This window comes from Artibeus jamaicensis, unplaced genomic scaffold (assembly GCF_021234435.1).
Source record: "Artibeus jamaicensis isolate MK-2021 breed Jamaican fruit bat unplaced genomic scaffold, CSHL_Jam_final contig_64, whole genome shotgun sequence".
NCBI lineage: Eukaryota > Metazoa > Chordata > Mammalia > Chiroptera > Phyllostomidae > Artibeus > Artibeus jamaicensis.
In genome coordinates, this window is record NW_026521911.1 from 1,859,813 (window position 1) to 1,874,757 (window position 14,945).

Below are 14,945 nucleotides of genomic sequence, written 5' to 3' on the forward strand. Positions count from 1 at the left end.
ATATTGGTAATCAGGATGCTTACAGAAACGGTTTAGTATAGTCCCAAAATAGAGGGAAAAAATGAAGACTATGAAAAGTGAAATAAAGGAAAATGTACAGAGAAACCAGGACTCAAATCAACAATGGGGAGCAGAAGAAAGAAACAAACAGTCAACTAGAACAAACTGAAGAAACGAGAATTCAAAAAAATGAAGAGAGGCTTAGGACCCTGTAGGACACCTTTAAACGTCCCAACATCTGAATCATAGGGGTACGAGAAGAGGAAGAGGAAGAGCAACAAATTGAAAATTTATTTGAAAATATAATGAAGGAGAACGTTCCCGATCTAGCAAAGGAAATAGACTTCCAGGAAGTCCAGGAAGCTCAGAGAATCCCAAAGAAGTTACCCAAAGAGGAACACACCAAGGCACACCATCATTACATTACCCAAGATTAAAATGAAGGAGAGACTCTTAAAAACAGCAGGAGAAAAGGAGTTACTGAAAAGGAGTTCCCATAAGACTATTAGCTAATACCTCAAAAAAAATTTAAAAAAAGAAAGAAAAGAAAACCCTTGCAGGCAAGAAGGGGTGGAAAGAAATATTTGAAGTCATGAAAACAAGGACCTACATCCACAATCACTCTATTCAGTAAAGCTTTCATTTAGAATGGAATGGCAGATAAAGTGTTTCTCAGATAAGGTCAAGTTAAAGGAGTTCATCATCACCAAGCCCTTATTATATGAAATGATCAAAAATATGAACAGTATATGACAACAAACTCACAGCTATTAAAATGTGAACCAAAAACAAAAACAAAATAAGCAAACAACTAGAACAGGAACAGAATCACAGAAATGGAGATCACATGGAGGGTTATCAACAGGGCTTGGGGGAGTGGGGGGGGGAGGTAAAGAGAATAAGTAGCATAAACACTAGGTACAAAATAGACAGGGGGCGGTTAAGAATAGTATAGGAAATAAAGAAGCTAAAGACTTATATGTACAACCCATAGACACGAACTAATTTGGGGGGGAATGTGACTGGGAGGGGGTGTGCAGGGTAGAGGGGAATGAAGGGGGGAAACGGGACAACTGTAATAGCATAATCAATAAAATATATTTTGAAAAAACAAATAGAAAAAAAGAATCAATCAATGAATGCATAAGTGGAACAATAAATCAATACTTCTCTCTCCTTCCTTTCTCTTAAATCAACAAATAAAATTTTTAAAAAAAAACCACAAGTGAAGCTAATTAAGAAGAAAAACAGGAGCCAAGAATCAGTGAATCCAACCCAAGAAAGCAGTAAAACCATCCAAGTGAGATCTGTGCAGCAACTGCAGGGAAAACCCAGACTGGAACAAGAGGCTGCAGGCTCAGGAAAAGAGGCCTCCAACTCAGTGAAGGTTTTCACAAACTTGAAGCCCTTCCAGTATTTAAAATACTGGAGAACCTGAGAAAAACTAGACATGTTCATGATTTAGAAGACTGAATATTGTTAGGATGTTAATTCTCCCCAAGTTGACATGAAGATCAAAGCCATCCCAATCAAAACCCCAACATGCATGCCAGGAAAGTGAACAAACTGGTTCTAAAATGTATATGGAAATAGAAGGGGCCAAGAACAGCAAAGGCTGTTACACTACCAGATAGCAAAATTAATTATACTATAGTAAGTAAAACAGTATAATATTGGCAAAATTTTTTAAATTAATGAAACAAAGTCCAGAAATAGATTTACACATACAGTTACCCAACTGACCACAAAGTATCACTTTAATGCAGCGTGAGGGTGGGGAGTGCTTTTCAACGCATGTAGCCGCCCCTATTGGACATCCAAGTACAAAATGGAACCTTGACCCCGATGCAACACCACACATAAAAGTTTACCTCAGATAGGTCATAGAACTAAACATAAAAGACTAAACAAACAATAAAAATTCCAGAACGTTGCATAACACTTTAGACATACCTTAAGGTAGCAATATATTCTTAAATAAGACATAAAAGACTGACTATAAAAAGAATATAAAGTAGATGTCATTAAATTAAGAAACTGTTTTAATCAAAATAATCTAATAGATAAAAAAGCAAGACACAAACCATGACATTTCTTCGTGAGACTGAATAGAGACCTGTAACACACACAGGGTTGGCAATAGCAGGTGTCCAGTTCTCATACATACAAATAACACGGTAATTAATAAATAATAACACGAGAACAAACTCGTTTCACATAGTCACAACTTCAAACTTACTTTTGCCCCACCCTGTACATCTGACACAGGATTCGAATCCATAATATATAAACACAATAAACCAATGAGAAAAAGACCAACAAGAGACTTGAACAGGTTCTTCACTAAACAAAACACCCAAATGCCCAATCAATATATGAAAAGTTCCTCAATTTCATTAGTCAACTGGAAAATGCTAATCAGGTCTACAATTCTTTACCCCAATTATACACCAGAAAGGCTAAAACAAAAAAACACAGACAAAACCAAGGTTTTGAAGCAACTACAACTCCTCATTCACTGCTGGTAGTGATTGCGGCCATCACTTAGGAAACTGTTGCCTAATGTCTTCCCAAACTGAACACATACCTTATGACTCAGCAAATCCTCTCCTTAGGTGTACAAGGTCTGTCCGGGGAAAGTACAGCCATTGTTAATATGATGAGAATGGTTTGCGTGACATCAGTATAACCTGGTAGCCAAGGAGGGTGGCCTGGAATACCCATGTGTGAACAATGACAACCTCACTGTACTAGTCAGTGGGGGTGGTAGATGCCATTGAGTGAGCATGTGTACTGTGTGGCCACTGCATTCAACAAGACTGAGCAACAGCTAGTGGGGAGAGGTTAGGGGGTGGAAGGACAGAGCAAAAAAGAAAAAGGACTCGTGGACATGCACAACAGGACGGTGACTGCTGGTGGGAGAGAGGAGTAAGGGGACTAAATGGTAATGGAAAAAATAAAGATTATATATTTAAAAAATAAAAAGTGGAAAGAAAAAACAAAATGAGCGAGTAGAGCTACAAATCTGCATCAAATTTTGGATTAAGCCTGGAACATTCTGCCGTGGAAACTATTCGCGTGATTCAGAAGGGCCGTAGCTCCACGGGCCAACTGGAGACCGGCAGCTTCATCACGACAATGCGCCTGCTCATGCATCGTGTCTAGTGCAGGTTTTGACAAAACGTCAAATCATCAGGTAACTCAGCACCCCCTATTGCCCAGATTTGGAACCCTGTAACTTCTGGCTTTTCCCAAAACTAAAATCATTCTGAAAAGGAAAAGATTTCAGACTGTCAATGAGATTCAGGAAAATATAATGGGGCAGCTGATGGTGACTGGGAGAACTGTGTGAGGTCCCAAAGTACCTACTTTGAAGGGGACTGAGGTGTCATTGTCCTATGTGCAATGTTTCTTGTATCTTGTATCTCCTTCAATAAATGCCTGTTTTTCATAGTACATCGCTGGATACCTTCCGGACAGACCTCGTGTGCCCAGTAGACAACTTTCACAGTCACCAAAAGACACATACAAGAACGTGCGCAGTGGCACTATTCACCATGATTTCCATCACAATAACGGCCACAATTAGAAACACAGACGATGGTAGGTACTTGCAAGGATGTAGAAGAAATGGAACCTTCATACACTGCCAGTGAGGATGCAAAATTATATAGCCAATTTGAAAAGAAAGTTAGGCTATTTCTTAAAATGTTAAACTTCCCAATGACCTGATAATTCCAATCCTAGGTATACACTCAAGAATATAAAAACACATGTTCAAATAAAGACTGATACGTGCATGTCTACAGCAGCATTATACATAATAGCTAAAACTGGAAACAATTAAAGTATCCATCAATTAATGAATGAGTAAACAAAATGTAGCATGTATCCATACCATGAAATACTCCTCAACAATTAAAAGGAATAAACTGCTAGTATATGGTAACACATGCATGAACTTCAAAAATATTTGCTAAGTGAAAGACCCAGTCAAGACTATGTACCATTAGAGTACATGTTTATGACATGTCCAGAAAATTTACAGATTCTGCTGATGGTTGCCTCAGCCAACCAAGACTAGCTGCAAACAGGTATAAGAAACTCATTGGGTTGATGGACATACTCTATGGCTGAATGAATTATGCTGATGGCTGAATAACTCTATAATTTACTAAAATCATTTAATTATACATTAAAGTGTATAAATCTTTAATGATATATATATTATGCCTCACAAAAAAATTTTTTTAAGTAACTAGCAAGGAATAGCCAGTAGAGAGCTATAAAAGAAACAAGTTTCACAACATACTGGTAACAACTAAAGCTGAGTAATAGCTAATAAGAATTCACTGTTCTAATTCCTTTTACTTTCAAAGAGGGTTGAAATTTTTTTTCACAATAAAAGGTTTTAAAAAGAAAACAAACCACTTCATGAAAGAGCATGGATAGATAGTAAATAAGCACATGAAAATGATGCTTAACATCATTAGGTTTTGCATAAATGCATACTAAAACCACAATGAATACCACCATGGACCTATTACAACATCTAAAGTGGAAAAGAGTAACCACATCCAGCCTGGGGAGGACACACAGCAACTGGTACTGTCAGTCATATACTGCAGGCGGGAATGTGAAAGGGTACAACCGCCCTCGAAAAAGTCGGAAAGTTACTTAAGTTAAAAATGAAGCATCCAGTCCACTCTTATGTATTTACTGAAGAGAAACGAAACCACTGTCCACACACAGCTGTTCACAGCAGCTTTATAATAACCAAAAAAAAAGAAAGAACTCCAATGTCCATCGACAGGTGAATAGATAAACTGTGCTATATCCACACAACGGAACACTATTCAGCAATAAAAAGAAGTGAACTATTCATATACACAGCAACACAGATAAGCTGGAAAAGAACTATACTGCATGGAAGAAGCCAGACAAGACAGAATACATACTGTATGGTTTTATTTACATAGCATTAAATCAAAATTCTAAAACTGCAAACTAATCTAGGAGGATGGAGGCAGATGAGTGGTTGTCGGGGGATCACGGGGAGAGAGGAGTCGAGGGGGGTGAACAGAAGGGAGGGACTACAGACAGCACGTGAGGAAACTTTCGGAGGTTACAGACACGTTCATTACCTTGATTGTGATGGTAGTTTCACGGGTATACACGTCAAAACTTATGAAATTGTACATTGTTAAGTTTACCATATATCAAATATATGGTAATAAGGCTGTTTGCAAAAGATTGGTACGGTGGACACTTGTGTGGGAGCAGGGCACAAGTGACGGGGGACAGGAGGGACTTCTGGGGCTGTGCTAATGTTCTGTCTCTTGGCCTGGGTACTAGTTACATGGGTGTGTTCACTTTGAACACTCACAGAGCTGTACACTGAGGATCCACACACTTTTCTGTATGCCTGCTATATGTCAATTTTTAAAAGTTTATTTAAAAGAAAATGAGATACAACTACGCACTCATCAAAATGTCACTCTTTTTCATTCTAGCGAATGCCAAGTGTTTACAGAGATACGGAGGATCTGTGACGCTCACACACCGCCACTGAGAGTGTGAGCTGTACCTCCACTTCGGAGAACTGGCTGCATCAACCAGAGAGGAGCAGAGACTCATGGACCCAACGTCCCAGCAGTTTCTCTACGTGTGCACCCAACAGAAATACATCCATATGTCCATCAAAAGACAGGTGTGAAACTTGCTTAGAAACATTAGTCAAAATCATCCACAACTGGTAACAACTCAAATTTGAACCATCAGTAAACTGGAAAAACAAACTGTGATATATTCATTTAGGGGATAACATATAATAATAAAAAGAATGAATTCCTACATGCAACACATGTGAAGCTCCAAAACATAATGCTGGATGAAAGAAATCAGATACAGAGGAATACATACTACACGACACCATTCAATTCAAATTCAGAAACGGTCAGAAGTCTGAAGGTGACAACCATTCTGATCAAAGTCAGAGTCCTGGTTGCCACCAGAAGGCGTGAGTAACGGCTGTTTCCAGGGCCCAGGGTACAGTTCTGCACCTTAATCCGGGTAGCAGCTGCTTGACTCTGCTTCATAAAAATTCATATAGTATACTCAAGATTTGTTCATCTTACTATATATGCTATTATTTCAATTTTACACTCTTCGCCTCTACACTGAGCCAGAGAAGAAAAAGAATTCATTGAAAAGGGGCGCCGGTCCTCCCTGAGCACACCCGACCACCAGACGGGGTGTGTCTCCACGTGGGGGACGCAGACAACAGGCCTGACATGATGGGCACCTCCAGGCAAAACCCACGGAAAGAGTGTACCCATCACCTTAGGGGTTTCCCTACGATGGACAAGAAGTAAAAACCACTGTTTTGTCCACCAAAAAAGAGGACAGAGCTAGGTTTTTGTATAATCTCACAAAATAAACTGAAAATTTAATTGTAAAAACATTGAACAGTAAGAAGAACTAAGAAAAGTTACCTAAAAGGCAAAAATGACAACAAGAATAACCAGCAAACTGGCTTTCCATGAATGTGTCCTAAGCAGAGACCCACTAGAACACTCTAGTTTCTGGATATGATTATTTTATGAAATTTTGAAATATATATTATTAGGTACCTTGCACAGTTTACATAAATTATTATATAAAATTGAATAAACAAAACCAGGCATAATCTACTTGATGGACAAAATTAAAGAAATTTTTCAAGAGTAAATCTGACTGCTCTGGGAAATGTAATTCCATTTTACTGTGCACATACAACACATAAATGCGTATTTCCATACACATATAAATACATACATGCATTTAACAGAAGATGAGACAGAAGTCTAACTTTAGCATTTAGAGTTAGAAAAGTAAGAAAGGCACTAAAATAGTACCTAATTATATTGGAAAGAAGAGGATGAAAAGAAATGGCTTAGGAAGCTACTTTTTCATTTATTATGAGGTAATCAAGCAATGTTGAGAGCTGACAAATCAAGAATCAGTTATAAGCACATTATTCAAACACATGGAAATGATCACCAGGAGGACAAGTTAGGCATTGCTTTTAACCCTTTCTCTGAGGAAGACCAATCAGTAGCGGGCCCGACGGACTACTGCTTTTCATACAATTCAATGTGCTGTTCTGTAATTTTAGTCATTAACTTGGCCTACTCACTTAATTGTTAAAACTTTAAGTCATGTTACAAAGAATATATCATATAAATATTTTCAACTTTAAAAGACTGTGCATTTGATCACTACGGAAACATATTTGTAAAGGTCACAACAGCTATTCCTGATTTCACAGGTTTAAACAAGATAACACATGTAAAATAACCAGCAAAGCACCGGGTATAATGTAAGGATTCAATAAATGTTGGCTATCACTACTAGTGTTTATTGTATATGCACAGAGTAAAGGTTCAACACTAGTATAGTAGAACTGACACTATGCATTACATAAAGCCCCTGATATATAATAAGCACTCAAAAACTAATGACTAAATTAATTAGCCTATCTAGCTTTCAAGAAACAGATAATTCTCTTCCAAGACTATCAAATAAAATATAGACAGACAGCTACTTGGTTAACTACAATGAAATCAGAACAAAGCTAAAATCAAAACTTGACAAGGCACAAAATATCATGTCCCAATTTTATTATTTATAGTAAAAATATCAACAGCAGCAGTAGCAATAGCGGTCACCATGTACAACATTTCCTGCATGCTAATTTTTCCTTCTAACATTCCCTTGTATTTTTTAATTGTGTTATAAACACTACTTTTATCATTTTTTTGAGGAAGAGCCAATTTTTTTTTGGAGAGGTGATCAATTTTAGAATAGTACTCCACAAAGAAAGTAACTGTTGCCCTGGCTGGTGTGGCTCAGTGGATTGAGTGCAGGCCTTCAAACCAAAGGGTCGCTGGTTCGATTCCCAGTCAGGGCACATGCCTGGGTTGTGGGCCAGGTCCCCAGTAGGGGGCACACAAGAGGCAATGGCACACTGATGTTTCCCTCTCTCTTCCCCTCTGTCTAAGAATTAATAAAATTTTTGAAAAAAAAAGTAATTGCTTACAAAGGTCAAAATTTCCAAATTGTGTTAAACTATTTCTGTACAAGAAAGGTTAAGTTATTAATTCTTACATACCCATTAGTAATATATAAACATAATTTTTTCTTGGCACATTTAGCTACCTGGGAGCAATTAAGAATCTAATTAAAATATAAGAAGGAGCCCTGGCTGGTGTGGCTGAGTGGATTGAGTGCCAGACTGTGAAGCAAGGATGGCTAGTTCAATTCCCAGTCAGGGCACATGCCTGGGTTGCGGGCCAGGCCCCCATTAGGGGGCGTGTGAGAGGCAACCACACATTAAAGTTTCTCTCCCTCTCTTTCTCACTCCCTTCCCCTCTCTCTAAAAATAAGTAAATAAATCTTTTTTTTAAATTTAAAAATAAAAGAAGGATATGCTTAAATTTTCTGTGCCATACTGAAAGTACATCATTCCCTACAAATAGGGGCCTAATGAGAAATAAATGCCTAATTCAATAAAAATACAATTAACCTTTCATAAAACAGCAGAGAATGGGATACATAAGGGAGAGTAAGTAAATGTTCTCATTATTATTATGTATGCTTGTAATCACTTTATAAATATTATAAATATTATCTTCACCCAAAAGGTTCACGACATTCTTTGTGGTAAGGAACAATGTAGATCCTCATCTGAAGAGTCAGGTGGAATAAAATAGGAATCAAAGTGAGACAACCGGAAATAAGAAAAGGAGGATGCCGGGACACCAAGGCTTCTCTCCAACCGACACGTGCCCCTGCTTCAGAAGGACAGGCACGCCTCGCACGGGGGCCTCCATTCCCAAGCTTACCTGTGCATACTCTCTCTCAATAGCCGCCTTCTTCTGACTGAATGTCCTAAAAACACAAATAAAAACAATTCATTACCAAAAGTATAACAATAATTTCATGTAAATTTATCAACCCACCCTCAAATACGGCCTGATAGGCTGTGTTAAGTGAAGAGATGATTTTCTCTCATCCTATGTGCCTAGGAATCGTGCTTACATCACAGCCCCTGGAATCAGACAACCTACATTCAAATCCTCGCTCCACCACTTACTAGCTGTATGACCTTGGTCAAGTCACTTGACTTCTCTGTGCCTGAGTTTCCTCTTTGGTAAAATGGGGTAATAACAATACCCACCTTATAGGGATAATGCAAGATTTAGTTAATTAAAATACATAAAGTACTCAAAACAGTGTCTAGCACACAATAAAAGCTATATAAAAGTTAGCTACTGTTATTAGAATGGCTAGTACATAGTAGGCACTAAAAATATTTATTAACCAATGTAGAGAGAACTACAGAAAACAAGGTTCAAATAAAATTTTCATCAGCTTCTCAATGTGAAAAAAGAGCCAAATCATTTCCTTCCTCCCAGCCCGCTCTGAGGGTCGCAAAACAAAGCACGTGTTGTGGCGTGATGGGAGCGCCCTTTACACACACACACACACACACACACACACGTTTCACAGATTCCACGGCAAACACGCTCCACATTTTAACATTTATTATGTTAGGATTCATCTTTTATTAATGATTGGTGTTATTTTCTTCTATCTTAACATTGATGAAGGAACAGTATACCTTACAAACCATAGGCAAGGCAGAATCAATGAAATATGATAATACCAACAATTTAACTTGAATAGTCTGAGTTTAAAGACTTTTCTACAGGTGCCAGATACATGTACTCTTAAAAGCACTTCATTGAAACAGATATCAGGGAAAGTGAAAAACATAAAGAAAAGAGCTGGAATAGGGGGAAAAAAGCAATAAGCCAAAATTCCCACTTTAACAAGTGTTTAATGGCTATTCATCTTATATGAGAAATACAGCCATTTAAGATTTCACTACACTTGTTTTGGGCAAATAGCTACTATGTAGCCTTAGAAAGGAAGGAAACCCTTACTTGTGCTATCATATGAATGAACCTTGAGGATAATATGCTAAGCGAAATAATTTAGTACCAAAATTTACATACGATATGATTCCATTCATATGAAGTTCTCAAAGTAGTCAAATTCAGACAGACAGAAAGGAGAATGTTGGTGCCAAGGGCTGGGAGGAGGGGGTCAGAGAAGTTATTTACCAGGCTCAGAGTTTAAGTTCTGCAAGATAAAAAAGGTCTGGAGATGGAAGGTAGTGAAGGGTTCAGAACAATATGAGTGGACATGATACCACTAACTGTACACTTAAGAATGGTTGAGATAATCAATTTTATATTGTGTGTATTTTATTACAATAAAAAAATGGAAAAACAAAGTTGAGCAAGAACATTTTTCCTTATGGTGTGCTGCACATTATAAAGCATTTAACAGCCCTCTAAAATACAATTAGTCTACTCACCTTAAGAAAAAACACATAAACTACATATTATATATGTATGTATATATGCATTTATATATTGTATTTTACATGTATAGACACACACGTACCTGTGTGTATGTGTATATGTTGGGGTTACAGAAGTCTCTCTCTATATATAGATACACCAAAATAGTACCAAAATAGTACTGTAAGTTTTCTCTGGGTAGAGGGATTACAGGCTTTCACTTTCTTCTTTCCCTTTTGCATCCTGTATTTTCTGATGTTTGAGTAAGAATTTGTCTTGTGTTTAAAAAATGTATAGTCCTTATTTTTCAATAAATAAACGAACACTCACAAGCATATGCACACACCTTTTTACACCTATGTTGTTTTATTAAAATTGGATTTAGGCAATATGGCCATTTCAATGTTACATATTCTAATCCATCAACACAAAATATCTTTCCATTTCTTTGTGTCTTCAATTTCTTTCAACAAGGTCTTGCAGTTTTTGGTGTATAGGTCCTTCACTTTCTTTAAATTCACTCCTAGGTATTTTATCACTTTTGTTGCAATTACAAATGGGACTGTTCATTTCTTTTTCTGATATTTCATTGTTGGTACATAAGAACACAGCATATTTTTGTATTCTAATTTTGTATCCTGCAACTTTACTGTATTTCTATCATTTCTAATAGTCATTTGGTGGCATCTTTAAGGTTTTCTCTAAGGAGAATCATGTCATGGGCAAAGAGTGAGGGTTTTACTTCTTCGTCCCCAATTTGGATGCGTTCTGTTTCAGGCCAGCCTGGCCGCTCTGGCTACAACCGCCAGTACTACGCTGAGTAACAGTGGTGAGAGCAGGCGGCCCTGCCTTGTCCTGACCAAAGAGGAAAAGCTTTCAGTCCTTCACTGCTGAGTATGTTAGCTGAGGATCCATCATCTGTGACCTTTATTATGTTGAGATACTCTCCTTCTATACCCACTTTATTGAACACTTTAATCATAAATGGATGCTGTTCTTGTCAAATGCTTTTCCTGCATATATTTACGTAATCACGGGATTTTTATCTTTTATTTTGTTAAAGTGGGGTATCGACATTGACTGACTGGCATACGTCGAACCATCCTTGCATCCCCAGAACGCAGGCCATTGATCATGATGTGCTCTCTTTTTAATGCATTGCTACATTTGATTTGCCAACATTTTTTTCAGGGTTTTCACATCTATGTTCTTTAGAGATATTAGCTTGTGATTTTCTTTGTGTGTATGCGTGTCCTTGCCTGGTTTGGTGTCAAGGTTGTGCTGGCCTCATAAAACTAAGTTAGGAAGTATTTTCTCCTCTTCAATTTTTTTGGAAGAGTTTAAGAAGAATAGATATTAAATCTCCTTTTAATGTTTGGCAGAATTCACTGGAGAAGTCAGTGAATTATAAAAAGCAATCTAATTAAAACATGGGCAGAAGACCTGAACAGATACGGCTCCCAAGAAGACACGCAGATGGCCAACTGTTAGATGAGAACATGGGCCTGGACTTTTGTTTGATTGCTGTTTCATTTTCCTTAGCATTCAATTGGTTCATTTAGGTTGTCCATTTCTTCATGGTTCAGTCTATAAAGGTTATATATTCCTAAGAATTTGTTCATTTCTTGTACATTAATGAATACAATCCCCATCAAAATCTGGCATTTTTCACAGAAACAGAACATAAAATACTCCAATTTATATGGAACCACAAAAGACTCCAAAGAGCCACAGCAATCTTGAGAAAAAAAACAGCAAAGCTGAAGGCATCACACTCCCTGATTTCAAACTATAGTTCAAAGCAACAATAATCAACCCCATACAGTACTGGGAGAAAAACAGACACGCAGACCAATGCAATAGAATCAAGAGCCCAGAAATAAACCCAAACATATATGGGCAACCAATTTCAACAAAGGAGCCAAAAACATGCCATGGAGCAAGAAAAGCCTCTTCAGTAAATAGTGTTGGGAAACTTGGAAAGCCACATGCAAAAGAATGAAACTGGATTGCTATCTGATACCATATGCAAAAATTAACTCAAAATAGATTAGACATGAACATAAAATCTGAAATAAAGTAGAGAAAAGAAAACATAGGTACGAAACTTATAGACCTTGGTCTCAGAGGAGTAGGTTTTTGTCAACTTGACCCCAAAGGCAAGGGAAGTAAAATCAATAAAAAATGAGACTCCTTCGAACTAAAAAGCTTCTGCACAGCAAAAGAAACCATCAACAAAACAAAAGGCAAACAACCGAAGGGAAGAAGATATTTGCAAAGCATACCTCCAGTAAAGGCTAATCTCCAAAATATATAAAGAACTCAACAATAAAAAACAATCTAATTAAAAAACATGGGCGGAGGACCTGCACAGATATGGTTCCCAAGAAGACACAGATGGCCAACTGTTAGATGAGAGGATGCTCAACTTCACTAGCTAAAGGGAAATGCAAATCAAAACCACAAGGAGACATGTGACACCTGTTAGAATAGCTATTGTCAATAAGACAGGAAATGACAAGTGACAAATGAGAGGATGTGGAGAAAAGGGAACTCGTATACCCCTCTCCTGGAAACGTATATTGGTATAGCCTCTAAGAAAAACAGTATGGATACTCCTAAAAAAATTAAGAATAGAGCTACTATATGACCCAGTAATGGCTCTTCTGGGTATCTACTTGAAAACCCTTAGTCATAAAGATATGTGTACCCCTATGTGCATTGTCGCATTATTCACAAGGGCCGAGATGTGGAAACAGGTAACCTAAGTGTCCTCCAACCGATGACAAGGCGGACCAAACAGAACACTACTTGGCCATTAGAAAAATGGAATCTTGCCATTTGTGACAACATGAATGGATCTTGAGAGTATAAGTGCTAAGTGACATAAGTCAGATGGAAAAGGGCAAGAACCATACGATTTCACTCGTACAGGGGCTATAAAACAAAAAGCAGCAAATGGACAAACAAGACAAACTCACAGACACAGCACAGTGATCACTGGGAGGGAGGAGGGGTGGGGGAGGGAGAACAGGGTAAAGGGAGTCAAATACAGAAGCCAGTGAGAATGTTGACAGTGAGCACACGATGGAATACGCAGACGATGTTGTACAGAGCTGTGCACCTTAAACATATGTAATGTTATAAAATAATGTTACCCCAATAAATTTAATTAAAAATTAAAATTAAAACTGGACTTAGAAATTATCATGACTAGTGCTACCAAATATGTTATCTCCCTACCCAATGTAAATACTTAGGCAAAAGAAACTAAGCTAAGTGAACTAGCTTACACTTTCACCATTAAAAAAAAAAGTCTGAAAATTTACCTATATTTTGAAGATGGTATTTTAAGTGTTTTATAAAAAATAAAAGTAAATGCTTAAGCTGTTTACTTATTACCCTTTTAAACCTATGTAACTCATCTGGAAATAAGAATGCAACAAATATAGTCTGCAAGAAAATGGTAACTAACTCTTTTACTCTGAACACGCATAACAACTAATTTCAAATTCTTAATGGAATTTTTAGTTATTATTAAACAATTAAATGTCTCCTAAGTAATTTCCAGTTCTAAAGAAAGAAAACAAATCCAACATGACAATTACTCAAAATCAACATCATCGATATCAGGAAATAAATTATAATTCACCATATAAAGAGAGCAAAGCAAGAAAAAAATCTTCTGATAATCTTCATATAAGATGTAAAGGTATTTGTTAAATGAAATGCACCATCGGTTTATCATAAAACCTCTTCCAAAATATCGACGGATGTTATAAAAAAACGGATGGACAAGAACAACTGTTGGCAATGATGTGAAGAAATCAGAACTCTCCCATGGTGCTGAAGGGGTTGCAAAATGGGGCAGCTGCTTTGGAAAAAAGTCTGGGAATTCCTCAAAAGGTTAAACATAAAGTTACTATACAACCCAGGGATTCTATTCACAGGTGTACACTCGTCCCTCCTTGTCTGCAGACCACACATTTCAAGACCTCCCCCCACCCCTGCAGTGTATGCCTAAAACCATCCATAGCACCAAGCCCTATAGACACTGTTTTTTCCTATAAATACTCACCTTTTTATTTAAAGAAGCACTTTATGGCTTCTCTCTGGAATATACAAATTACCAGAATCATTACTCTTGTTCTTTGAGGTCATTATTAAGTAAAATAAGGCTGTTTTTTTTTAACACAAGCACTGTGACACCATGCCCGTCCGCCTCGTAACCAAGAGGCCTCCTAAGTGACAAACGGGCAGGTAGTGTTCACAGCGTGAATGTGCTGGACAGAGGGGTGATTCAGGGCTCGGCCGGGGCAGGGCAGGAATGCGCAAGATTTCAACATCCTGCTCAGTGGCATGCAACTCCAAACTTATAAATTTCTTTTCATTTCTCAAATTTTCCATTTAATATTTTTAGACCACAGTTGACTCTGAGTAACTAAAACCGTGGAAAGCAAAACAATGGGTACAGGGTGACTACTGTATATCCCAAACCACTTAAAACACACGTCTACATAAAACCTGGAGAGG

General features: G+C 37.5%; 1 protein-coding gene across 2 annotated transcripts in view; it reads right to left on the minus strand.

Moving 5' to 3' along the window:
* The window catches only part of FCHSD2 (FCH and double SH3 domains 2), a 221,250-nt gene that overhangs the window by 169,010 nt on the left and 37,295 nt on the right, over positions 1-14,945 (minus strand). For both annotated transcript variants that reach the window (XM_037135754.2, XM_037135753.2), the window contains exon 3: positions 8,886-8,931. In XM_037135754.2, coding sequence (XP_036991649.2) covers positions 8,886-8,931 — 46 coding nt within the window. The remainder of the gene's footprint in view (positions 1-8,885; positions 8,932-14,945) is intronic.